Here is a 26683-nt window from a genome sequence, read left to right as displayed (position 1 = left end):
ATCCAAAATCCCTGCTGAATTTGAGCTGAGCCCTTGTAAAAATGATCCGGCTCAGAGTACCCCCTATAAAATTTATATATATAAAAGAGAGAGAAAATTATGGAATAAAAACTAGTGAAAAGACTGAGTAGTTTGCTTTTAAATTTTATTTTTATTTTATTTTTAATTTTTATTTTAAAAAATATAATAAATTATTTAGCATATTATTTATCACACTGAAACCATTTGAGCTCAAGGCAGACGGAGATTATGTTCCTGTTTGTTCAGGACTATGGAGCGTGCCGAAAAATCCAGGCACACGATGCACGCTTCGGCCCTCAGCAAACTGAAAAAATATCTAATTTTTGTTGCCTTCCTATAGAAAAATATGGTTATTTGAAAGGATTAAGAGATTAAAGGATTACTCGATAACAAGGGTTAAAAATCCAGGTCCAGACACAAAAGGGGTCGATAGAAATGAGGGAATCACTTTCCTCCCCACGAATCCTTCAGCACCCCCGGACCAAACCCAGTGCCCGGGTCGCTGCCAACTTTTGAGAGGGACTGGGGAGGGGGCAAAGGCCCCAACCCGGCCGGCCCCGGCTGCGAAGCAGCCTGTGGCTTTAAGAGATAGAGGGAATCCGGGGATGTTCCCGGGAAGGGGTGAAGGGAAGGCTGGGGAGAACACGAGAGCATGGGGGGCCGGGGATGAGTGGGGAGCCCCGGAGGGGACAGAGGGGCAGGGATGGAGGATGCTCGAGAGAGCTGGAGTCGGGGGGACATGGCCGGAGGGTGTGTGCCCCCAGGGACGGGGGGTGGCACGGAGGGTGACCGGGCCAGGCGTCTGCGGCCGGGGGTGGAGGTGGCAGGGGGATAACACGGGGAGGCTTCTGCCTCCGGGAACAGGGGTGGCGGGCGGTGACCACCGGGGCGTCCGCACGAGGGGGGTCGGAGTGACCGGGGGGTGTCCGCAGCGGGGTGCTGAGGTGCGCCCGTGCGCCGGGGATGAGGGCGACGGCGAGTCCCCGGGGCCGGGGGTTGCCCGAGGACGGCCGGGCCGGGGGCCGGCGGCCGGCGCTGAGCGGGGCTGTCCGGGGGATGCCCGGGCCGGGGGCGGGCGGTGAGCCCGGCGCTGCCCGCGGCTCCTCCCCGCGCTGCGGTAGCTCGGCACCGGGGCCGCGCCCCCCGTCGCCCCCCCCGCGCCAGGCAGGGCCGGAGGGTGGCCCCGCAGCCAGCCGGCCCCGGGGGGGCCGCGCCGCAACCCCCGCCACCTACCCGCACCAGCCGGGGGCCACCGTCGCGCTGCCGGGCGAGCGGGGCCGGAGCCTTCCTCCTCCTCCTCCGCCACCTCCTTCTCTCCCTCCTCCTCCTCCCTCCCCGCCCCCGCACCGGGAGCGTCCCCGCCGCAACGCCGCCGGTGCCCCGGGCGAGGGGAGGAGGCAGAGGAGGAGGAGGAGGCGGGGGCGGCGGCGATGGAGACGGGGCGCTGCGGGCTGCGAGGAGGAGCCGTGCCCGGCCGGAGTGGGGCTGCGCCGGGGGGGCGCGGGGGGGATGCCCGCGCTGCTCTGCCGTAGGCGCCGCCCGCCCGCCCCGCTCCCGGGCTTTATTTTTATTTTTTTTATTTTTTATTTTTTTAAAATTTTTACAAAAGAATTTTTTTTCTAATTTTTTTTTTTTTTTTTTTTTTTTTTGCTTGCCTTCCAAAAATACCCATCGCGTCCACCCCCGCCATCCCCCAGCCCCGCCACCCCCACAGCGCATAAGGCCGGGCCGGGCGCGGGCTCCGCGCTCCCGCCGCCCGTCACCGCCGGCCCGCGCCCCCCGCCCGCAGCCCGGCCCCCGCCCGGAGCGTGGCCCCCGGCAGCGCCACGGAGCCGGAGCGAGCGTGACCGCCCGCGGGGGACACTGTGCTGTGCCGCTGGCCTCGGAGGACTTTGACTATAATTACCATCACTGTTGTTGTTATTATTATTATTACTATTATTATTATTATTATTATTATTATTATTATTATTGGGTTTTTAATTTTTTTAATTCTTTCGCGGGGCAGCGTTTTTTTTTTTTTTTTTCCTCCTCCTTCGGCGCGGTGGAAAACACACGTTTTAGACCAAAATCCCAAACCAGCCCATCCATCCTCTTTGCTTTGCGCTTCGCAGCAACTTGGAGCCCGTTAATTGCACTTGGCGATGGTAGGTCCCATGACACTTTCGTTTTCTCTTCTACTTCCCCCCTCTCCCCTTCACCCCCCGTGTGCGCGTGTTTGCGGGTGCCCCCATGAGCAAAAGTTGCTCTCAGGGAGGGGGCGGCGGGGAGAGTTTAATACGGTGTCGGGGCGGCGGGGGCGGGCGGGGGGAAGCTGCCGCCGTCTCTCCTCCCCCTGCCCACCCGCCCCGCGGTACCGGGGGGCGGAGGCGGCGGCGGGAGCCGCCCGGCGGGGAGGTCGCGGCGCGGGGGGAGCCTCCGCAGCCAGCGGAGGGCTGGATGGAGCTGAAAATGGCCGCTAAAAAAGGGGCGGAGAGGCCGCCAGCCGCACCGACTTGAACTTGGAAGTGACGCCCTGGAGGGTCGCGCTCAAATCCGCGCTGCGCGGGGCCGCCCTGCCCGTACAGGGGTGGGAGAGGAGAATCGCCGTCTTCGATGCGAGAATAAAAACATTTCCCCCGGCCCCCGCTGTGCGGGGCTTCGCCCGCTTCTCCTCCTGCCAGGCCACGGGGGGGGCGCGGCGACACGGCCCGAGCCGGCCCGGGAAGGTGCGGGGAGCGGGCCCGCCCGGCCAAGTCTGCGCCGAGCCGCCGCATCCCCCGGGGACGAGGATGTGCCTGCGGGGGGAATATGCGGGGAGAACCCCGGCCCCGGGCGGGGAGGGGCCGCAGCGGCCGGCAGAAGTTGAGAGTGAAAATCAGTTGTGCGGGGAGAGGCGCTGCGAGGGCTTGTCTCCGGAGAGGAGAAAAAAAAAAAAAAAAAAAAAAAAAAAAGAAAGAAAAACACACAAAAAACGGTTTTCTTATTTGGGGGGGGGGGAGACAGACAGCGCCGGAGCCGCGGCTCCGCGCCGTGAGCGGCCGCGCTGCGGGTCGGGTCCCTGAGGGGAGCGGGGCGCTGCCCCCCCGGGCCGGGAGGTGCCCGGGGATCCCCTTTGTGTTCCGCCCGTGGCGATCCCCGCGCGCTCTCTAATTAGCGTCATTAGCGCCCGCGATCTGCCGGGGCCGGGGCTTGCGGAGTGAGAACTTGCGGTTTGGAGTTTGCCGGGCGCAGGCTCCGCTTTTTTCATCTCCCGCTCTCTTGGTGCGGGGGTGGTTGCGGGGCTCCCCGGGACGAGGGGGGTCGCGGGGCTGCCCGTGGCCCCGTGATACTGTCGGTGGTTAAATCCCGCGGGGGCGGCGGGGGGAAACAAGCGGCTCGGCGGGATGAGAGGGATGCGGCGGGGCCGGCGGAGGCCCCCCCGTACCGGGGCTGGGTGCGGGCACTGACACCGCTACCAACCCCCCGCGCCGGGGCCGCTGCCCAGAAGTTGCACATGAATCTGCAAGGTTTTTTTTCTCTCCCATCGCCGGATTGGCTCCGTTAAGTTTAAAAAAAAAAAAAAAAAATTTAAAAATTAAAAAATACCCCCCCCTGAATAGCCAGAGCCGGGCGCTCGGCGTTGGCCGCGCCGGGGCGAGGGGGATTCGCCGTCCCGCGGGGGCCCCGTCCCTCCCCGGCCCCCCCCTGCCCCGCAGCGCCTCGGCCCTGCGAGCCAAAGGGGGTTCCTACATCTTTAAATGGGATGTAATATTTTGGGATGGGCTTTTTTCATAACGTCACTTCATTCCTCGCTCTTTTTTTTTTTTTTTTTTCTTTTTTTTTTTTTTTTTTTTCTTTTTTTTTTTCATTTTCTCATTCTTTCTTTCCTCTCTCTCTCCGCTGCCCGGGTCTCGGATGGAGCCGCTTCCCTTCTAACTTCCCCGCCGCCCGTGCCTGCAGGCTGGGTGCGGACCCCCGACCCCCCCTGGGGCGAGGATGACCCTTCTGCCTCTTTAAACCGCCTCCCCAAAACCCCCAAACAAACAACAACAACAACAAAAAAGCGCTTTATTTTCCAAGGGGGGGGGAATTTTTTTTTTTTTTTAAGGGTTGGTTTGTTTTGGTTTTGGTTTGGTTTTTTTTTTTTTTTTTTTTTTTGAAGCTTTTTGGCGGGGGGGTGGAAGTTGGAATCTTTTTATTTCCTCCTCGGCCCCCCCTCCCGCGGGGCCGCCCCCCCGTGCCCGGCTGCCCCCCCCCGGGCCCCGCAGAGCCGCTCCGGAGGAGAGAGAGAGAAAAAACGCCCGGACTGCTCCAGCCTCCGAAATGACTCAGTAACTTTTACGCCTCGAGTCTCAGCCCTGCAATTAGGCACTTTCCCAGCACGGCTCGGGATGTATTCGTCTCCTCTCTGCCTGACCCAGGTAACCGGGACCCCCCCGCGTTTCCCCCTCCCCCCAATTTGCTCCTTTCGCTGCAGCAGACTTTAACAGTTGCAATACAAAAAAAAAAAAAAAAAAAAAAAAAAAAAAAAAAAAAGCGCAACACCCCCCTCCCTAAAAATAATCATAACAGAGAAAGGCGGGTTGGGGCCGTGCAGGGCTGCTCAGAGGAGCCGCGTTCCCCTCTTGTCCCCCTCCCTCGCCTTTTGCAGGGGTTTTTTATAGTGTTTCTGGTGCTTTTTGGGTTTTTCAGCCTTCACTTTCACTTGGGGCGTGGGGGGGTGTTGGAAGATTGCATTGTGGTTTGGGTTTTATTTTTTGTTTGCTGCGCCCAGAGGTGTGTGGTGCAGGGAAGCCGCCGGCTTTGGGGGTGAGGGGGACGCCGTGGGGTGCGGGGGGTCCGCGGTGTGTTCGGGGAGCCTTGGGGGGGCTCAGCTTTGCAGGCTCGGGCTCGGCCGCGCTGTCTCTTACGTAGTATGAAACTTTTTCCTTCCCCCCCCAGTCTAGCTGCACATGGTGGGGTGCAAGGGGTGGGGAGGCACAGGCATTTTGCTCTAAACCCTCCAACTTCGGGACAATGTGCACCCGGCCATGCCACGCCGTGCTGGCGGCCAAGAGGGCAGGGGGGCTGTGCGCTGCAGGATGTGGGGGCACCCCCTCCGTACCCGAGGTGAGGGGTGATGCCACTCCCCATCAGGATGTCAGGGTGACGAGAGGCAGCCCCAAGCCGTGCGTGGGGACACCGGTGTCACCCTAGGCCATGCTGCCGTGGTCCAGTGGCACGCGGCAGGGTGGCTGTGCCCGGGCCCACGGTGCGGGGACGTCCCCGAAATCTCCCCCCAGCAGCCGGAATGGTCACAGGGGGGAGATTCAGGAACCCCCCCCCCTTGCCCACAGCACGACCACTGCGGCTCTGCCTTTGCATTGTGCTTATTGATCGCTGATATTTATTTAATTATTGAGCAGGCAGCTTTCCCCGCCTCGTAACCTGTTCCCTGCTGGCAGACGCTGCCCGCTCCGGGCCCGGCCTCGTGCTGCACCCACAGGGGCTGTGCTGTGGGGAGGGGGTGCTGCTGCAGGACCCCCTGCCCGGGCCAGACCCCCTCTCCCAGAATGGAGCCGCAGGCTGAGTCTGCCTCTGCCCCGGGGCTGGGGCTCCGCTGCCCACGGGGGTCCGTGGGGGTCCCCTCGGGGCGCTGTGAGCTGTGGGGCAGTGCGGGCTCTGGCCCCGGCTCTCCCCAGCCCCAGCCGAGGCTGGAGAGGACACGGGCAGGGTGGGCAGTACCAAGGCTGCTCAGATGACCCTGAGGTGGTGCTCCCTGTCGTGTGGTTGACTTGGCAAGGGTCACACCTCAATCTGGCTTATTTACTTCTCTTTCTTTTTATTTTTTTTAACTCTTCTTCTTTCTTTTTCTCTTTCTATATTTTATTTGTGCTTTTTTCTTTTTTCCGTCTTTATTTTTCTTTTTTATATTCCCTTGCTTTTTTTTTTTTTTTTCTTGTTTGCTTTCCTCGTTTATTTCTCTTTTCTATTTTTCTTGTGTGGGTTTTTTTTCTTCTTTTTTTTTCTTTTTTCTTTTTTTTTTCTTTTTTTTTCCTTTTTTTTCTTTCTTCTTTTCCCTTTCCTTGCCATCCTACCTTTTGCACCCTGACTCCATCCATCCCAGGGGTCCCGCCACCTCCCAACCCTCCCAGTCTCCAGCTGCTGCTGGCTTGGCAGCGCCTGTTGTTGCCAGCTCCCGGTGCTGGTGTGATGTGGGAAGCCATGCGGTCGCTGGGGCTGGCAGGAGCCCTTCTCACCAACCCGTGCCGTTCCCAGCACACCTCCTGGCTGAGGTGGTTTTTCCTCCGCGGACCCTGTGCCCCACTGCCTGCGCACCGGGAAGGCTCTGGAGTCCTCCCCCTCGCCCTGACACAGCCTGAGCTCCGATCCAGCCCGGCTCGGATGGGACCGGCCGTCGTCCCCAGCGCCAGCCCGGCCGTTCCCGTCGCCATCCCACCCGCGCGGCGGGCAGCTCGGCCGGGCTCGGGAGCTGCGGATGGTGATGTGGATACATTGGAACGTGCGCGGGAGCCGCCCTGCCTTAGCCTTTGCGCATCTCCCCGCCGCCGCCGCTGCCAGCCTCTGGAGCCCGGCACGGCCGCTGGGACCGCGGGAGCCTCGGGCAGGCGCCTTCCAGCCGGAGCAGGCCCAGGCTGGAGAGCCCAGGAGCACCCAAACAGCCCTGGAAAAGGCACGGCCCGCCACACGCTCCCGGCCACGGGCTCGGCCGTGTCCCCCGTCAGGCAAGAGGGTGGCTTTGTGCCCTCCCCTGCTCTGTGTCCCTGCCCGGGGACTTCCTCCCGCTTCCACGGCTCACCTCTGTCCCCCCTCGGGGACAGGCCGGGAAGTCAGGAGGGAGCTGCCCAGATTAGCAGGGAAGCGGCACCGGAACCGCCGCCACGCACAAGGCCTCACCCTGCCCACGGGGGAGCAGGGCGGGCTGCGGGGGGTGTCCGGCTGCCCGGGCTCCAAAATAACCCTGGAGCTGAGCACCTGCCAGGGACCTGCACATGTGTCCCCTGGGAGCTGCTGCCGAGAAGCCAAAGGGATTTCCAAAGCCTTAACAATCATCCTTGGCTCCTGGATTCGCGATGGCGGGAGGTTTGGGATACTTCTGGTGGAGGAATATTGCAAATTTTATGACTGGTGATGCTCCTACGCCTCTGGCTCGTGCCTGGTACCTGGCAGTGCCCCCAGCCCCCCACCCTGGTACCCGCAGGATGGGAATGAAGTGAGATAGGCGCCATCCTCCACGGCAGCCGCAGTGTTGGGAGCTGGGCATCCCGTCAGGGTCTGGTCAGAGACCCTCTTCCCTCTCCCCAGGCTCCATGCTAGGGGTGCAAAGCTGATTTTGGGATGGCAGAGGCAATGCCCCCGCACTGCCTGACCGAGAGCCGGTGGCCAGGCGTGGACCCCCGTGCGTGCCACAGTCAGTGGCTCAGCATCCAAGGGGCGTCAGGGAGTGTCTGGCTAAACTGGCCTGGCACAAACCTCGGTACCAGTAAACGGGCACAGCTCAGGGCCTGGGGGGTGGAGCTGGGCTGCCAGAAGCATTGCGGCCACGTGGCACGGTCACAGCCACATCTCCAGGCATCCGAGGGGATCCCACCTCTTCCCGGCCACGGCCGGGCTCCACACATCACTCGGCTGCCACCGCTGCTGCAGGCACGCAGCTGGAGAGGGGAGCTGCCTGCTGGGCACATCTCATGGGGCATCCTACGGCATGCTCCCTTCCCAAAAGCGCCGGGGCTTTTCAGCACCGGTGCTCACCCCCTCCGCCAGTAGCTCCGGAGAACTGGTTTCCAGCCGGGAGCTCAGATCGGCTGCCAAAGGATGGGAGCAGCAAGCCGGGCATGGCGGGGGAAGAGAGGGAAGGTTGCAACACACTTTCAATTCTCCCATCTGCTGAGTATTGTTTGGGAAAAACAATGAGGCTGTTCTTTAAATGCAACCTTCGGGAGATCCTCGCCTTCCCCGCGGCGCCCGCCACGCCGTGCCCGCCTGCCCCGGCGAGCCCTGCCCCGCTGCTCGCGCCCACTGCTCCTGCCTGATCCCATCTGAAATCCTCACCCAGGAAAAATAGATCCTGTTTTCAGTGAGGTTTCTGATGCTGGATTGGGGGCCTGGAACGGGCATGCGGGGAGGCGGACGGGATAAAGGCAGCTGCATGAGGGGCTGCTGGCCGGTGCTCACGCTGTGCCGCCCTCCCCCTCCTCACCTTGAACTTGTCTGGGGCCTCGTGCAGTAAATCAGCTGCCCTTTTTCGAGGTACCTGCCGATTTCTCTCCTCCCTGGGCAGCTTTGCCCTGCCCACGATTCCCTCCCTGACCATGGTTCAGGTCCCTCATGCCTGCAGTTCCCTCTGTACCAGGACAGGGAGTGATCCCACCGCGTGCCCGGCACTGCGGGTGTGCACACGCCTTTGCAGACTGCTGAACAAAGCCCAGAGCACTGCCTGGAGCTCTTGGAGCAATTGGGAATAGATCCCTTTGGCGTTTTTCTGTTCGCTTGAGCCCGGAAGGGCTGGGGATGGATGCTGGGAGCCGTAGCCTGATCCTGTTTTGATCCAGCAGTTTTCCCCCCTTGCAGGGGTGGCTGTGGCGTGGATAGTGCAGCCAGGGCAGTGCTGGGGTGGCAAGGCACGCTGGGCAGAGGAACCACGGCAAGGGCGGGCCCAGGCAGCCCTTATCAAGGCACAGCAACGGGCGGGAAAGGCGGCTCCCGGGGAGCCCTGGGCAGCCCTGGAATGGGGAGCTCGAGGGCCCAGGGAAGAACTGCCACGGTGGCACCGAGGGATCCGTCCTGCCCCAGGGCTGTGCACGGTGAGGAGGGCCTGAACAGGGATTTGGTATTCACAGGGAAAGGGAAGGGTCAGTGCCTCCTGCCTTTGGAGGTGGTAGAGGTAGGTCCATTCCAGGCAGGGCTCTCGGGGAGTGGCCGCAGGGACAAGGACAGCTTGCCTTGTCTGCTCACCCGCCTTCCTTGCCTGATGGTGCCTGTGCCAGCAATCCCTGTGCCTGGCCCCTGGACACATCCCTGCAGCCCAAGGGGTGCCCATTTTCCCCCATCACTCCCATTGTGCCTGCACCTGTTCTAGCCACAAGCCAAGCCCTTGGTGGCAGGATGGTGACAGGGGGATGGTGACAGTGATGGGGAGCATCCCCAGAGTCCCTCACTGGAAGGGGAGGAGGGTTGTCAGGGAGGTAAAATCCCTCCCTGTGAAGCTGGCACGCTGCCTGCCACCCCCAGCCGTGCTGTGGCTCCGCTGTTTAGGGATGGCAGTGCCTGCACAGAGCATCTCCGAGGGGGCTGGCTGCCCGTGGGAGGGGACGGGGGGGACTGCTGTCCCCATCAGTCCTTGCACCCAAGCTGGGAAGTGTAGGCAGGGCTCTGGGGTGGCAGGAATGTGCTCCTTAGGGACCCATGGGGAGAGGATTTCTCCCACAGCTCCTTGTGATGTGCCGGGCAGGTCGAGGCAGGGTGGCGAAGGCAATGGGAGCAGCCAGGGCACCAGTGGGGGCGAAGCCCTGCCAGAATCATGTGGCATCACTGGTGACATCCGCACATCATGGCTGAGGGCTGCTGCTGGGGCTGAGTCTGAGTGGGGCATCCCTTCACCAGGGGTGGGCCAAGAGTGCCCAGTGCCAAATCCTCATGGATTTTCGGTACCAAGATGCTTTTGGATGCACCAAATTAGCGCGGGCAAACGCCTGAGCTCAGCCTCCCTCCCTACCGTGGCAGCCAGACACTCGGAGATCTTACCCGTGAGGGGGGTATGCAGACCCCTGGGATGTGCCAGCTGCAGGGAGGGGTACCCCCGGGCATCCCGGGGCCTGGCTCACACCCGGGCGGGCGGCTGAGCTCTCCATCCGTCACGTCGGCCCTGGGCAGGCATCCCCCGCGGCCGGGCGCTCTGTGCCAGCTTGGCCAGGACCCAACACCCTGTGCCGGCCGCCAAGACCCGGAGCTTCCCAAGTCCTGGAGAGGAGCTGGGAAAGGATCCCGTGGCTCAGGTGTGGCAGCGCTCACACGCTGGGGGACCTGGGGCCAGCCACTGCCAAGGATTGATTTCTCGGTTAACTCACCACTGCTCTAAAAGCACATTAATCCTCCTTCCCCGGCCAGCAGCCAGCACTGAGCAGCATTTTGGGCGAAATTTCCAGGTCTAGGCTTTGGGCTGCCTGCCGTGGACATTGCCCTCCTCACCACCACCACCACTCCAGCAGCACTGCCTGGCACGGGAACACCGGGATCCAGCCCTCCTGCTGACCCCTCTTCCCTGGGCGCTTATTCAAGTCCATAGCCAGGTGCATTTTTTAAAAAAACTAGGGGTTTAAAAAGCAAAAAATATTTTGTTTTTTAGGAAGGCTTTCGCTCTCCTTGCAAAGGGCCCCTGCATTCCCTTCACGGAAAAAATGGTATTTGACCGGCTGTTGTCCAAAAAAACCCCTAACATGTTTCTGATCACGAAAAACCAAGAAATATTTTTGCTTTCAAAGGAAAGAAAAAAAAAAAAAAAAAGCCCGTGAGAGAGAAATGTTGATTTTCCACTCATACACTTCCCCTTTCCCCAAACCAGCCCTGAAAAAAGGAGGCACCGCTGCACCCTCCACACCCCAGGATGTCATCCCGGGGGTACAGTCCCACCAGGGGCACGGTGAATGTCACCCAGACCTCATCTGGGTGCTGGCAGGTGGTGGCAACGCCAAGTGCGTGCCCCGCTCTCTGCTCGGACCCCCTTTTCCAGATGCTCCCACGTTGCACAGGCACGTGGGGCTGCCTGGAGGACGGCGAGTGCCGGTGACCTGCTGGCTGTCCCCAGGGAGCCACCTATCACTGTGTGCTGCAGAGCCGCCGCCGCCAGCCCGCCTCGCCGCGCTGCCACAGGCGACGAGGCCGCTTGGTCCCACGGTTGCCTGGCGGGAGCTGCGATGTGTCGGATCCTGTGCCCCCTCCCGCCGTCCCTGGCTGCTGCCCAGCGATTTGGGAAAGCGAGACGGCGCAGGCTGAAATGTGACCCCCGCCACGCTGCGCCGCAAAATCTCCTTTAGTAACCTGTACGCCAGGACAGCGAGCGCGCAGCGTGAATACCAATGAGGAGAAAAGTGCCGAGTAAAGAGTTTTTGATGGAAATGGCATCGCATGAGAAAGAGAGCGGGAGCGAGCGGGCGAGTGCGTGCCCGGAGCCTGCGCTGCGCACGGGCACAGTGGGGCACACACGTGTGCGCACCTGTGGCCCGGGAGGCTGGAGGCTGAGCATGGCAGCGTGCCAGGGTCGTGCCACCCCGGCGAACACGAGGGAGATGGGAATGGGGGTGATGAGCGGAGGGGGCTGCGAAGCAGCAGTTGAAGGGACGCGTGACAAAGGGTTGCCGCGGGCAGCGTGTCCGCAGGGTCCGGGGCACTCGGTAGCACGTCGTGGCCCCGGCCACAGGGAACGGCTCCCGTCCCCCGGCGCGGTGCGCTGCTGATCAAAGGCGCAGGCGGGGAGGGAGCGGGCCTGTGTGAGCAGCGCCCTGGCCGCGCGCCACCCCACCTTCCCGCTCCGCTCCCCCGGGAGTTTGTTAAACAAATTTCTCTAATTGCACAAGCCAAGGAGTTTGTTGGAGAAAAAAGCCGGGGAAATTCCCCTCCTCTGGGCCACCCCTTCCCCGCTTCCCCCGGGGCAGCTGGCACAGAGCGAGCAGGTCCTCCCCACGACCCCCGGCTCTGCGGGAGGCTGTGACCCCGACGCCTGCGGGGCGCAGCTGCGGGGTGTCCTCATGTCACCCCTGCCTACGCAAGGACGTCCCCTGCTCGACCTCTTCGCGGCCGGGTCACGCACATTCCCTCCCGTCCAGCCCCCGGGGTCAGACCCTGTCACCTAAGGCGGTGACACCCAGCACCGCCGTCTGCCCTTCCCTGCTGACGTTCTCCATCGCTTGGCTGAGCACCCCTGGAAACGGCCTTTGTGAGCCTCCCGTGGGTAGCCCCTGACATCGAATCCTGTCGGATTAGCAAACGTACGGGATAAAAGCCTCGGCTTGGCGGCAGTTCTGTGCCGGGTGGGGGCTGAGGCAGTGACCCTGCCAAGAAGGGACGATGCGCGGCCGGGTCCTGCCCCGGCTCTCGCTGAGGTCATGGCTATAGATAGCCCGGGAGGGCGCAGCGCCGAGGGCAGGATCCTCGTGCCCTTGCCAGCTGCACCGAGAGCCCTGTGGGCACCCGCTGCCTGGGAGGAGACGCTGCCAGGGCAATGGAGGTTGCTGATGGACAGGTTGGCTGGGCCAGCCACTGGCCATCGCCAGGTGACAATCTGGCGCTGCAGGGTGTGACTCTACACCTGCAGGGATGCTCAGACCCAGCCGCTCTCCATCCTCCATGGTGAGTGGGGTGCTGCAGCCTCCGCTGATGCAGTGACCTGGGGTGGCTTTTTTCTGTGGCTTCCCACCATGTTTCTTTCTTCCTCTGCTCCCAAGCAAATGCCAGGCTGGGGCACCCACACCCCCAGGGTGCAGCCATGAGTGCAAAGCTGCTGGGTCGGGGAGTGCAGGGCCGGGGTTTGTCCCCTCCAGCCACCCAGTCTGTGTGCAACTCCGCTCCATGCAAAGCCAGGCAGGCGTGTGCCCAGGGTGCCTCCGCCAGCCCCATGGGGCTCTGGAGCGCCGGGGTGGCTGGGAGAGGCGTTGTTGATGAGGGCACTAAAAATAGAGTGGGACTGGGATCTTAATGGGACTTTGTGGGAAACCTGGAAACATTTTCTCATCCCCATAAATGAGTCCAGATGCATTAACGATGACTGCATCGCATCCTGAGGTACCGCCGGAGGGAACCGGGACGCGCTCACCAGCTTCCTCGCCTTGCGGTGGGGAATTGGTTGGAGAGAGGAGTCACCAGCAGCAGCCAGGGCTGAGCCATGACTGCTGTGCCCCATGTGGGGACAGGGACAGGAGCTTGCCCACCATCACCTTGGTGAGGACCTCAGATCCCGTTCCAGAGTCTCTGTTCCTAGTGTCCATGGGCGCTCACAGCTCTGCGTGTGGCAGGCAACATGCAATGTGCACAGGTTGGTCACGGCCCCGCGGCCCCGCGAGCTTCCTGGAGCCCTCCAGGCCCTGAGGTGGCGTGTGGGGGCAGAGTGAGGTGATCCAGGAGGGCTCCCAGTCCCAGGGCCAGTGGTGCTGGTGCCCCAGAGTGCCCTGCAGTAGCATTGAGCTGGTGGGATCCGGCCTGTCAAGGGGTTTTTCCTGTTCCGTCGTGGAGCTGTGACAGGGATATTGGCTCCCAAAGTGCCCGACCCCACTGGGGGACCTTGGACTCCCCTAGGGGATGGCTCGGGGCCAGCCTGGGCAAGTAGCCCAGGGCGGGTGGCTGTTGGAGCCCACGTCACAAGGCAGGTTGGCACAGCCGTCTCGGCGGTATGGCAGTGTCACTTAGCGGTTACAGCAGCGCCCGGGAGGCAAGGGCAGTCCCACCCCGGGCCTCAGTTTACATCCAGGTGGGGAACAGCACTTGGCAAGGGAGGAGGGCACTCGCCCCCTGCCCCAACCCAGGCTGCTGACCCATCACGTGGGGGACAAGGGGACCAGCCACAGCCACCAGCCTCTGCACCGGGCACTGCTGGAGCTCGGCGTCCCGAACAGAGTCCCTTTGTGCAGGTCAGCCCCCACCCACTTCTGTCGCTTGGGAGGCATCCAAAACCCTCCCGAAATAGGACCCAGCCGGGCTCAGCCTTTGAATCTCCCCAGGAAGGCTCTTGCTGAGCTGCCGAAAGCGGATGAACATCCCCCTTCCACCCTGTTGAACCAGTCCTATCCTTCAGTGCTCAGGGTTCAGGGCCTGGCCAGGCTCAGAGGTGACCCTTTGGGGACACACCCAGCCCCTTTGATCTCCAGGCACCACCCCGTGCCTCAGTTTCTCCATCTCTCTGTGGAGGGTACTGGCAGGTTGGCCTGAGCACTCAGGGAGCTGATGAGATGCTGGAGGAGAGGCTGAGCCTTTGGTACATCCACGGCAGAGCAAAGGCCCTGAGGCTGTGGTAAAGGCCCACAAACTCTTCACCCCAGGGCCCTGGGGTGGCTGATCCTCCTGCAAGGTCACTGATTCCACGGCAAAAGGCCGGGGCTATTTTTAACCACTGACTTGCTCCAGGGATTGGATTTGCAGCAGAGTGAGCCCTGCAAACCCATGACAGCACTGCCCATCATAGGGTTCAGAGATACCCCCAAGCACCAATCCCCCACAGCAGGCAGCCCCAGGAAGAAGCTGAGGACACCTCTCTGCACCCCTACACCTTTAATGGTGCATGATGGGGGGGAATTAATCTCCCTCGGAAAGGCCACGACAAAGCAGACAGGGCTAAAAATATGTTGGGAGGGAAATAAAACCTCCTGCGTCAGGGGCTAAAGCCAAGCTCAGAGCCTTGGGGGGGCTGGAAGGACCCTTTCTGGTGGTGCCCCCTCCGCAGAGTGAACACGGTGCTGCCAGCCCCAGCACGTCTGCCTCAGTTTCCCTCTATGCTCCTGGGAACCCACTCTGTCCCTGGGTCACATCTTGGCAGCTCCCAGGCTGAGCCCCTGGGATCCGGGGTGGGCAAAGTGCTGGGTCTCATACGCTGCAGCCCCCTTCATGGGCCAGGGCAGGGATGGTGGGGACACCCTCAGGGCCCCACGGTGACACAGGGCAGGGCAGAGGAGCTGGCAGAGCCAGGACCCGTTGGCAAAGCTTTTTTTTTTTTTTTTTTTTTTTTTTTTTTTTTTTTTTTTTTTTTTTCCGGCAGTTCCATAAAACATTTCCCTTCCTTGGAGCCCCGGGGGGGTTTCGGCTGGGAAGCCACGTGGCTCTGCTGCTGCTGGCCACGGGATGCTTCCCAGGACGAGGGGACATGTCCTTGGCTATGGGCAGGGTCCCCTCTTTGCTGCTTCCAGATCTCTCCAAGTCCTCAGCAGTCACGGTCATGTCCTGCCTCTTCTGTGGGCTGGCCTGGCAGGTGACATGCCTCAGTTTCCTTATTTTTGGAAAGGCAGCGCCTCACCCTGGGGACAGGTGGGGTCATCCTGGGAAAGTGGCTGAGCCGTCGGCTCCCAAACCCCAAAGGAGACACGTAGAGACGGCACCTGGGGAAACTGTGGCACCTGGGAAGTCCAAGTGAGTCTCCAGGAAGGCAGCAAGTGGCTTTGGGCTCTCACACCATCAAGTCTCCCTCAGCAGAACCCTCTCGGCTCCTCCACCACCCAGTGCTAGCCGTGTTGCTACTGGATACATCCCTGGGCCATCTGTACCCCTCCCTGCATGCTGGGCACGCCGCTCACTGGTTTGGGGTGCATTTAGGAAATCCGTGGACCGGCAGTGCCAGTTGTTGCTGGGGTGGGGGTGCACCAGACAGACCAGAGGCTGTGCTGAGCACGGTGTCGGGGCACGTACTGTGCCACCGGAGAATCCCCCTCCGGCTCCATCCCACCTGGGCCACCCCCAGCTGCCGTCTGCGGGGAGGGCTGTGCTGGCTGGCGGGGGCCCAGGCAGCGCTGGCACCGGAGCCCGGGGCTGCCAAGAGAGCTGCTTTTCTTCCTGCTGTTTTCCAAAGCAACTGGCAGGTTCTCTGCCGCCGCGGCCTCCTGTGACCCGCGGCCTCGGCGCGCTCCCCGCGCCCCCGCTCGCAGCCGCAGCACCTGCGAGGGCGAGCGCCGGCACCGCTCCCGCCCCGGCACGTAGGCGCGGGCAGGTGGGCACCGGCCCGGCCCCCGGGGGCGGCGGGGGCCTGCCTGCTCTGCGGTGGCTCAGAGGACCAGGCGGGGTACTTCTGGGCAGAGCCAGGTGCGGGGACCCCAAGGCGGCTCAGTGAGGGGTGCGCAGTCACCGTGGTTCTGGGTGCACGGTGAGCACCAGGGGCTGTACGAGCCCGCTCACCCCCTCCTGGGCTGATCCTGAGTGGGGCTGAGCATCGCGGCAGCAAATGAGGGGTGGGAGCCCCTCCCTGCCCCATCTCTGCTCACCCTTCCACCAGAACACGTAGTGGGAACAGTCGAGCCCACCCACATCCCCCAGCCATGTGTGGATATTGGTCAGGGGATGCTTTTGGGGGTAAAAAAGAAGCCACAGGATCTGGAGAGAAGCTGCGAGGACGCTGCACGGTGTCCTGCCTTCACCTCCACCTGTGCCAGTGGCGCCAGCCAAATGCCCTGGGCACCGAGGCTCTGTGCCCCGGCATGGGGGCAGGAGGGGTTTTGCAATTGAGGGGCTGGGTCAGCCAGGAGCTGGGGGGGAAGATGGCTGTGACAGAGTGTTCTGCCCCACAGGCAGCTATGCCGTGGGGCTGGATGTGCACAGGCAAGGCCTGCACAGCTTGTACCTGCCCTGGGAGCCTCGGCTGCCCCCAGGCCGCCTCACTGCCCCAGCGGAGCACTGCCACTCTCCCCGGCCGGGGAAACCGCGTTCCGATGAGGAGCAGGCTGGGCCGCGCCACACCGGCGAGCAGCAAAAATTATGAATAAGCTCTTGTTAATAAATACTTTATGATGAATCCAAATAGATTTCCTCCTCTGGAGCAATTATTGTAAAATGGGTTCTAATAGGGTGTAGGGCGGCCCCGGGAAGGGCTGGGTGCCTTTCAGGGCCTAAGTGCCTCCTTCCATCCCCTCTAATGAGCGCTTCCCAATCATTTGCATCTGTCTCGGCAACAGGTCTCATTACCAGGTTAACTCATTACCCAGAGCCGCTTCGGAGAACAGTTGTAAGCGGCTACCAGAGGCCCCGCGCCTTCTGCTAAAGGCATCTGCGGGTTCTGGTGAGGGGAAGGCAAGTCCCCACTGTGCCCTTTTAAGGTAGCGGGATTTTCAGGATTACCGGAACCTCTGTAGTCGCATTCCCCCCTGCCACCACGCCAAGGCTTCCCATGGGGGCACGGAGCCTGGTGCCCGACTTGCCAGCCCCTGCCCGGGCTCGTAGGGCCTCGGGGAGTGGGACCTGGCAGGAGCTGCGGCCGTGGGAGCCGGCAGCAGTTCGGAGGTGTGCGGCTCCTGGAGAGGCGGCTGAGCATCCTTTCATAGAGTGAACTCTGTGTGGTCCACGCAGGGCTGCGATGCAGTGAGGTTGTCCCGCATTGCGCCCTGCCCACCGTGGGGATGACATCCCGCAACCGAGGCCGTGTCTATGGGGAGCAAAACCAACTGCCGAGGTGTCTGACCCCTCCCGTCCCGCTCCTCCTCCTCTGCCCCTCACCCCAGCACCTCCCCCGTGAAAACTGCTCCGGAATTTCCTGAGGAAACGGGTTTTTTTCATTGGAAAATTCAGGCTGTTTCACTGAGCCCGACCTGTTTGGACAAGGCGCTGGAGCGGAGAATGCTCGGAGGGTGGCCAGCCCATACCGCGCCGCCCGTGCCAGGTGCTGTGCCTTTGCGTGGCACAGAGCACAGAGTCTCCAGGGCGGAGGGTCCCCGGAGTGCAGAGCCCCAGAGCCCGTCGCAGAAGCACTAGATGAGGCAGCGCCTCAGCTGTGCCCCTTCCCAATCCCTGGCACTACCAAGCCCTGGAGTTAATCCTCCGTGGCATGCCCAGCTCCACAAAGAGCATCCCTCCTTCCTCTCCCCACTCCACCGCAAGACAGAGCCAGGCTTGACCCGTGCCTCAGTTTCCCCTCACAGCGCCTGGCATGGAAAGCCAGTGCTCCAGCAGCCCCTGGAAAGGGGGTGCAGGGGGACCTGGAGCGGGGCCGGCAGACCCCGACGCAGGCGTGCTCCTGCCTGGGTTGCAGAGCTTTACAAGCCTGGGTTGGATGAGGCCCAAGCGCAGGCTCCGCTGCCAGATTCCCATCCGGAAATGCCCCGGGAGCAGCCTCGTCTGGGGTATTGCAGCACGTCTCTGCTTCCCAGCCCCGCAAAGGAAAAACAGCAGGAGAAACACTTAACCAGTCCTTTGCCGGCACTGGGGCTGCTGGATGGGGGGAACCCGGTGGGAATCTGGACGGACGGACATACAGTGCATCCCTGCCTTTGCCTTCCCAAGTAGATCCAGTGTGAAGCCGGCTGTTGCCAGCCGGGATGGTGTGCTCACTGGCTGCACGGTTGGGGATGGTCCCCACATCCCTTTGCGTGTCCCCTCAGCCCCAGCAGCAGCCGTTCCCGTGTGGTTGTCCCGGTGCCCCCCAGCCGCCCTCGCCTGCCCTGCTAAAGCGGCTTAAGCGCGGCATCGCGGCGCGGGTTAAGCCGGCCGGGAGGGAAAGTTGGCGAGGGGCTGATTGGCTTTGGGCGCAGCTCCCGGCCTGCCGTAATCCCGGGGAAGTGGGGGGGAGGCGGGGGGCTGCAATGGCTTCAGGGGCACCGAGGACCACAGAGGCTCCTGCATGCAGCGGGTTTTTAGAGGGTCGAAGTTGTGGGCGAGTAAGAACTGCAAATTCTCCCCCATCGTGGGAGGGGAGGGCACAGAAACGGGTTTGCTGCTGCCATGCCGAGGCCGAGCACCGAGCAACCCCCGGCCCCCACAGTGAGCAAAAGCAGCACCCTAGGGTGCTGCCTCACCCAACCCGGATAACCTGGTTCCTGCCACGCTTCCCTGCAGTGGTGCCTAGGGTGGCACTTCCAAGCGGGAGAGCAGGGATGAGGACAATGGCGTGGTGTCCCCCCCAGCCCTGTGGCCAGCCCTGCCGCCGGCTGCCTGGGGAGGGTGGCGGGGCCAGGGGATGGCAGCAATTTGTTGGGCTCGTCTGAATAACCGGCCACCAAGGAAGATCAGCCGCCCACCACCCTAGCCAAGTATTGTTTTTGGAACTCACTGCTGCTTTTTTCGGCTCCTGTCTTACTTTTCTTTGACCTTCTTCCCTGATTTAAGACACATGCCCAGCCCTTGCCCAGCTGCACTGAATTAGCGGCTGCTGCTGGGGAGGGAAGCGGGAACTGGACCCTGTGGCCGCCCTGGGAGCAGCTGGTGGGGACAGGTTCTCCAGGCAGAAACGGGTGCTCCAGGCAAGGAGGGGTTCCTCTGGCAGGATGAGTACCCTGGGCAGGGACAGGTCCCCAAGGTTAGGATGAGTTTGCCTGCAGATTTGGGTCCCTATGGGTACAGTGGGGTCCCCACTGAAGGTACAGTCCCTTGTCAGGCATGAGAGGGACACCTGTGGGACCACAGCTCCGGGTTCAGAGAGGGGCTGGTGGCGCCCAGAGGTGGCAGGATCTGTCCCATGAGGAAGGATCTGTGCTTGCAGGGACTTTTCGAGGGCTTAGTGGGGCTGTGCTGGGACTTGGGGCTGGCAGTTACTGGCGTCTGTGCTGGCTTCAGGGACAGTGGGGTCTGTACTGGGATGTCTGTGCCAAGTCACAGCAGAGTCTGTGTAGGGGTCACTGGCTCAGGGGACATCCAGGGCTGTGCCATGGGATCCACACTGGCTGTTGTCAGGGTTTGTGCTTGGGGAGCAGATTTGGGGCTAATGGGATCTGTGTTAGACTTGGACACAAGTGGGAGTTAGCAGGGTCTGTATGGGGCTGATCCTTGCCAGAAGCCTGTTTCAGGGGACATTGTTCCCTCCAGGCGGGGTCACTCTGGGACACAGCTGCTTCAGCCAGGGAATGGCATCACTGCCCTGGGATGAGTGGAGCCAGATCTGGAGTGCTTGCCCCATCCCACAGCCACAGCTCTGTCCTTTCCCAGCTCCTGCCCGTGGCCACCTCCTCACCTCAGAGAAGCACTTGCCTTTGGCACCCTCCCCAGGCATGACCTGTGGCATGGCAGTGGCAGTTGTAACCAGCCACCTCCCTCTCAGCCTTGACACCCTGCAGCAGGAATCCAGCTGAGCTCCTTCCTCCTCCTCCTCCTCCTCCCCAAAGTCATGAGGGACCCCAAGGGCCAGCCCTTGGGGACCAGTTTGGTGCTGCCCTGACTACACACAGGGATGTTCAACCCACTGCCTGCTGCTTTCCAAGCTGTGCTGCTCCTCACCAGGAAGGCTCCCAACACTTTTCCATTCCATGGTGGGGTTGTGGGCCCCCCAGCCAGGAAGCACTGATTTTCCAAACTGGAAAAAAAAATGGGATGCAGGAAGGAGGGGCCAGGGAGAGGGATGCATTTTCCTTGTTTTCTTTTTGGGGCCGGACTCATCCAGCAACGCTCACCAAATGGAAAAAGGCAGTCAGAGCACGCCTTGTGTGCCGGGCCAGGTGCCAGCCACCGGGCTGGCTGCAACTGGGGCAAACTGGGGCAGTTTCCCACTGGTCCAGAGGGAGTAGATAGGTCCAAGGCACCCACAGCTTGCACAGGAGCACCCAGCATGCTGCAGGCATGGGGGCCCGATACTGGGGTGTTGCGGTCTGGCTGCATCTGACGCTGGCACAGCAGCTCTGGTCAGCACAGTGTCAGCTGGGATTTCAGGCAGGATTTCTGAACCTATTGGGAACAGATCCTGCAAAGGGGAGAGGGTCCAGGTGCTGCTGAGGTGGCTGACCTTGTGCAGGTGCCTGTCCCCCGGTGGCGCTGGCTCCAGTATTGCCCAGCCACTCCCCACACATTGTTGGCCCAGGAAAATGGTAGCCAGTGGGATTTATGGAGGTCTGCTGGAATGGGGATAAACTCGCTGTGTAGTCAGAGGATCCCCATCCCTGGTGGGCATGTGCCTCTGCCACAGCTTTTTCTTCTGGTTACACTGGGACGCAGCCCAGTGGGAATGAGCCTGGCAGGTCCCCAGGGCTCCACAGCCACACCAGGAGGGAGCTTGGAGGGACTCAGCCAGGAGTGACACCCTGTCCCTCTGCTCCCACAGGATGAGTTCCACCCCTTCATTGAGGCGCTGCTCCCCCACGTCAGGGCCTTTGCCTACACCTGGTTCAACCTGCAGGCCCGCAAGCGCAAGTACTTCAAGAAGCATGAGAAGAGGATGACAAAGGATGAGGAGAGGGCGGTGAAGGATGAGCTGCTGAGCGAGAAGCCAGAGGTGAAGCAGAAATGGGCCTCGCGCCTCCTGGCCAAGCTGCGCAAGGACATCCGGCCCGAGTGCCGCGAGGACTTCGTGCTCTCCATCACGGGCAAGAAGCCTTCGTGCTGCGTCCTCTCCAACCCCGACCAGAAAGGCAAGATGCGCCGCATTGACTGCCTGCGGCAGGCGGACAAGGTGTGGCGGCTGGACCTGGTCATGGTAATCCTCTTCAAAGGGATCCCGCTGGAAAGCACCGATGGCGAGCGCCTGGTCAAGTCAGGCCAGTGCACCAACCCCATCCTCTGTGTCCAGCCCCACCACATCAGCGTCTCTGTCAAGGAGCTCGACCTCTACCTGGCGTACTTCGTCCGTGAGAGAGGTGGGTGCTTGTCTGCCTGCAGGGCAGAGCCTGGCTGTTCTCTGCCACAGCCAGCTCTGGGGGGTTTGTTTTAGCTTTCCCTCCCCATCTGTTCCATCCCATCTCCAGCTGGGGACACTGCTCCCAAACACCTTTCCCACTGCAGCCCTTGCAGTGCTTCCCTCTCTCCAAACTGCTTCTTGGGTGGGTGCACCCCACCTTGGCAGCTCTCCCCAGCCAGGGCTGATCCCGGCTGCCCAGGAGCAGGAGGATACAAAGGTGCCTGAGGATGCTTCTGTCTCTGGGCATTCCCAGCATGGAGTTTTCAGGGTTAAACCCAGAGCTAACCCCACATCCTGCGCCTACCTCAGAGGAGTGGGTGGGCAGCCTGGGCAGGGAAGGGGTAGCCTGTTCCTCGTGCATCTCCAAGGGCTGGAGCTGGGAAAGGTGCAGCAGTGCCCATGTGCCACGGGCTATGGTGCAAACCCCTCAATGCCAGAGCAGGGACAGGCGCAGTGAGACCGGCTGGGGAGGGCACAGCAACAACATTGGTGGGGGCAGCTCCTACTGTGCCCTGAGGGGATGCTGGTCCCAGCTCTTCATCTGCCTGGGGGTCCCATGGATTTGCTGGGAGAGCTGGCTGCTTTCACTGCAGCAAGGAGGGTCAAACGTGCTTTCAAAGCTGTCAGTCAAAAGGGAGAAACTGAGTCATGATGTGCAGTGCAGGCAGCAGGTCTCAGTTTGAGCCATTGTCCTCACCACCAACTCATGCCACCTCCCTGCATGCTGGGAAGGGGAAGCTCATTAGCAGGTATTTTACCTGGGCAGGTTTATTGTCACTGGCTGTTGACATGCAGGCACAGACACCCTGTCAGCAGCTGTGGTCCCCCACAGACCCTGCCACTCCCCCAGCACCCCTAGGGGACATGCTGTGTGATCCTGGGCGAGGGCTGGGCTGTTGCACAGGGCTGGTTCACAGACAGGAGGGTCTGTGACTTGCAATCCTAGGGGCGATCAAGGGGCTCATGGCCACCTCTGGCCAGGCCAGACTACCATATTGGTCCCCTGCTGGCAGCACCTCCTGCCCATGCCCAAAGCACCAGGTGATGTCCCCTAGCCCCATGAGCCCACCTTCATCAACACCACGGCAGGGGAAACGTGGCACTGGTGGCTCTTTGCCTGGTACTGGCTAGAGCCCAGGGCCAGACATTGACACCACAGGCCACCGTGGTGTCGGCAGCGCCAGTAAATCAGGTGCCAGTGTTGGACATCATGGTGGGCACACACTCTGCCCAGCCATCCGTGGGACATGCTGGGTGTCACTGGGGAAACTGAGGCAGGGCGAGCGTGTGACCTCCCCCACTACCCAGGGGAGGGATTTGGCAGGACTACCAGGCCCTCGTGGCTTTGGGGAAAAGCGGGACACGGCCTCCAGCGGGCATTCGCCAGAGCCAGACCCTGCTCCTGGTGTGGGGCACATACGTAGGTGCACATGCATGTGCAGCCAGGACCTGCCTGCCCGGCCGTGTCTCCCGGTGTGTGAGCACGTGTGCTGCCAGCACTGCACACCCGTGCCCGTGCATGTGACTTGCCTGCTCCGGGGCAGCAAGGGACCCAATGGGGCCTGGCACCACCAATTCCCAGTGGGGCACTGGGAAGGGTGGGTCCTCTGCTGGGAATGGGGGGCCCCAGGGGGCAGGCTGGGGGCTGCAGATGTCCTGTGCACCTGCAGAGGGAATGGGGTGTCTTGTACCCATGGGCTAAGACATGGCCATGCTGGGCTGAACTGGGGTGCTGCGTGCTGTGTTGGGGGCACCCTGTACTGACTGGGATGGCATACTGGGCCGGACTGGGGGCACCCTGGTGGTGGACTGGGAGCCCTACAGTGGCCAAGCTGAAGGCAGGGACCAGGACCCCCTCTGCATCTGCAATGGCGTCTCCATGTGCCACCTGGTGTGCCTTTCTGGGGTGCTGTGCCGCCAGGTTCCCTGGCCCTGCCATGTCCAGCTGCTGTCCCTGGGAGGTGGCTGCCCCTCTGCCACCCCCCCGCCCTTCCACAGGCGACCTTGACCCCAGTGTCTGGGTCCCCAGCAGCCATAGTCACCTGACTGTCTAATTGGGAACACAGCGGCTGTAAATACTCTCTGATAAGGCCTGGCAGCCTCTCACTTTCACTGTTAAGGTCGCTCTGGCCCTGGTTAAGGGGGACCAGGATGAGCCAGGAGCAATAGCATGGGACCCCTGGGGTGCTGCAGGGTGCTGGGTGGTGGCTGCTCAGCATGGCCCAGTCCCAGCCCACACTGGGCATGTTCTGTCAGGCTGGGGCTAATGGGAGGGATGTCCGGCCTCCCACCTTGGTAGGGAAACTGAGGCAAAGAAGCCACTACCACATCGATGGGACCCTGCGTAGCATGGTCAGGCTGGTGACAGCTCTCGAGGGGTCCTGGGGATCACCGGACCACATCCCTGTGGGCTCAGTGAGGCTCTCCCTGCCCGACATGCTGCCCTCCTGCCTTTTGCTACTTGGTCCTGCCCGGCACACTGCCCGTTCTTACCTGCCCCCTCCTGCCTGATTCTGCCTCCTCCCTCCTTCCTGCTCCCTCCTGCCTGCTCCTGCCCTCTCCTGCCTCCTCTCACCTGGCTGCCAGCTCCTCCGAGCCGCCTGCAGCATCCCCAGCCTCAAAGTCACGGGGCAGGAGGGGTGTGTCCCGCCAGGGCCCCCGGCCGGGCAGTCCGGGCTCCCCGCAGCCCCCGCCGCCCACCGATCCCAGCCCGAGCACGTGCGCCCGCGCTCCCCCGCCCCCGCCGCCCGCTTTTGCCGGTGTCAGCACAATTTCCCAGCCGCTGCTCTGGCAACGCTGGGGAGGCGGGGGATGGAGGAGCCCCCGGCCCTGCGCTCCCCACCCGCGGGGTCCGGGGCAGCCTCGGCAGGGGCTGAGCACCCGCACAGCACCCCCAGGCCCATGCCAAAGGCGAGATCTGCCCCTCGGCTCTTCTCCCTGTCCTCGGCTTTCGGTGTTCTCGGGTGGGCAAACTGACGACCCGTGCCGGGCTGGGGGGAGGTTCCGTCGCAGCCCTGCTGGCCCCAGGGATGGCTGTGGGGTGCAGGGAGTGCCGAGTGCCTGGGTCCTCCCCAGAGCAGCACCGGCCCTGCTCCCATCCTGCGCCCAGCCCTGCGACCGCCACCCCCGGTACCTTTGGGGCAGGATGGGGTCAGGATGGGTGCGGCGTAAGAGCAGGGCTGGATGCAGGATGGGTGTGGGAAGGGCAGGGGATGTGAGCAGGGTTTGATGCAGGATGGGAGCAGGGCTGGATGCAGGATGGGTGCGGGATGGGTGCGGGGCTGGGTGAGGGCTGGGCTGTGCACACCGCAGTGGGGGAGGGGACAGTGCTGCAGCCCAGAGCTGGGTGTGCGGCGGGGAGGGGGGGGCGGGGGGGCTGGGGGGAGCTCGGAGGTCGCTGGTGAAAGTCAAAAGCATTGCAGTAAAATGGTAATCAATCTCCCCAGCCGATGGTGCCAGGACCTTCGGAGAATAACAGAGAGATTCCTCCCAGCAGCTCCCGTCGGCAGCAGCCAGTCGGGGGAAGGAGGGAGGAGGAGAGTGCCCCCCTCTCTGCATCCTCCCGCCAGTGCTCCCCACCTCCATGGGCTCCCTTGCTGCACCCTCACAATAGTGCCTCCATCCCTGCATCCCCATCTATGCATTATCCTGTCCTTGTATCCCCATGCTGGTAGCTCCCATCCTTGGACCTCACCCCCGTGGCACCCAGGCCCCCATAGCCTGAGAGAGGCAGAACAGGGTCAGTGCTGGCCCCTCATACCCTCTGAGGTTCTCTGCCCCCCCTGCCCCCAGCCGTCATGCTCAGCGGGGCAGAGGGTCGAGGCTCTGCCATGCAGTGAGCTTTTCCTGGCAGTGCCCCTTGGCTGAGCCTCCAGGACAAGTGGGGTGGGAGCAGATGGGTGCCCAGGGCAAGCCGGCAGTGGACCCCAGGGTGGCGTCGAGCTCCTGGCAGCCCCGGCCATACCGACGCCAGCGGACAGCACCTGGGGTGAGGCAGGGACCCCCGCACTGTGGAAGCATCTGTGTCTCCCACCGCCTGGCAGCCCCTTATCTCCTCCCGCCAGCCTCACCGCTGGGTGCGGTGCGAGGCAGATGGCACCAATCTGCCGGGGAGCCCGTGCCAGGGCTCTCCTCCCAGGCACGCTGCGGCCATGCCAGGCCGGCCGTGCCAAGCGTCTGCTCAGCCCCTCCAGATGGAGGGGCAGGCGTTTCCCCAGGCACCGCCGCTCCGCCAGCCCCCGCGCAAATATTTATCGCCAGGGTCGTGAGAAGATTGATGGGGTTCACAATATTTGGGATCTGCCATTCACAGAGCCGGGCACCGGCGGGCAGGCGGGCTGGAGAACCCCCCAGCACACAGATGAACACGGGCAAACCCCTCCCCCTGTTCCTGGTCTCTCTACTCTCTAACAGCCAGGGAGGCCGGGGTTGAGGGGAACGAAGTAGGCAGAGCCCAGCAAGTCCAGGAGGAGACACCCCACCACCCCCCCAGGAAAGGACAAAAGGATACGAGACAGCAGAGAATCCGCAGGGGCTGCGTGCTGAAGAAGCGGGATGGGAGGGGGCTCCCCAGGGTGCCACCCCCCCGCCACCCCGTCTTCTGCAGCGTCACTGCCCGCGGTCCCGCCGCTCCTGAGCCCGGCCCCGCTGCGAGCCTGGCGCTGGCACGGCCGGGCCGGTTTCCATGTACTCGAGCTCTCCGGATCGATGCGCCGGCGACCTTGGGGAGGTCAGGGCTTCCCCGGCTCTCCCGCAGTGCGCCGAGCCGGCGGCGTGCCGGAGTCGGACGGCTTCCCCGCACTGCCCGCTGCCAGCCCCGGCATCGCGTCACCACTGAAGCGAGTTGCGCCGTGCTCGGCTCGGCGGCCCCGGCAGCGCGAGCAGTGCCTGCCGGGGACCTGGCACAGGGTGCCACGTCCTGTGCCGCCGGAGGGGACAAGGGGCCAGAACGGTTCCGCGCACCGTTAGGCACCCGATGAATAAAAGATGAGCGAGCTCCTCTCACGAGCACCTGCCGTCCCCCGTCCTCGCCGCCCGCCGTCCCCCCGCGCTGGCAAGCGCCGTGCCCTCCTCGGGGCCGCAGTTGCCATCCTGGCCCGGTGCCCGGTTTCGTGCTGCACTGGCAAGGGACAGCTGGGGTGGCAGATGCCCACGGTGGTCCCTCCTACCCGTGGCCGCGGGAGGGGGGAAACAGACGGCGGCAAGCTCCCGGTGTGCTCCTACACCCCCGATTATGGTTGGCACTGCATGGGGACAGTCCCCTGTCAAACTGGCCCCCGCACTGGGGTCTTGGCCAGTCCTGGGGAGGGCTTGAACCTGCCGCCTCAGCCTGCGTGGTGATGCAGGGGCTGGTTTTCGGGGAGCATCAGAGGGGCCATGATGGGAGCCCATCAAACTCGGGGAGGAGGCTGTACTGTGGGGCTC

General features: G+C 62.6%; 1 protein-coding gene across 8 annotated transcripts in view; it reads left to right on the top strand.

Annotated features, from left to right (window-relative positions):
• Positions 1 to 1975: 1975 nt before the first annotated feature.
• Positions 1976 to 26683, top strand: part of NFIC (nuclear factor I C) — a 40184-nt gene continuing 15476 nt past the window's right edge. For 7 of the 8 annotated variants that reach the window (XM_066336125.1, XM_066336123.1, XM_066336120.1 and 4 more), the window contains exons 1-2: positions 4145 to 4403; positions 20687 to 21218. In XM_066336125.1, coding sequence (XP_066192222.1) covers positions 4374 to 4403; positions 20687 to 21218 — 562 coding nt within the window. In that variant the 5' untranslated portion in view covers positions 4145 to 4373. Of the gene's footprint in view, positions 2169 to 4144; positions 4404 to 20686; positions 21219 to 26683 lie in introns of those variants that run through there. The other variant, XM_066336118.1, reaches the window with a different exon arrangement.

Source organism: Sylvia atricapilla, chromosome 26 (assembly GCF_009819655.1).
Source record: "Sylvia atricapilla isolate bSylAtr1 chromosome 26, bSylAtr1.pri, whole genome shotgun sequence".
In the NCBI taxonomy this organism is placed as follows: Eukaryota; Metazoa; Chordata; class Aves; order Passeriformes; family Sylviidae; genus Sylvia; species Sylvia atricapilla.
The sequence above is the reverse complement of the archived record's forward strand: the minus strand, read 5'-3'. Positions and strand labels throughout refer to the sequence as shown.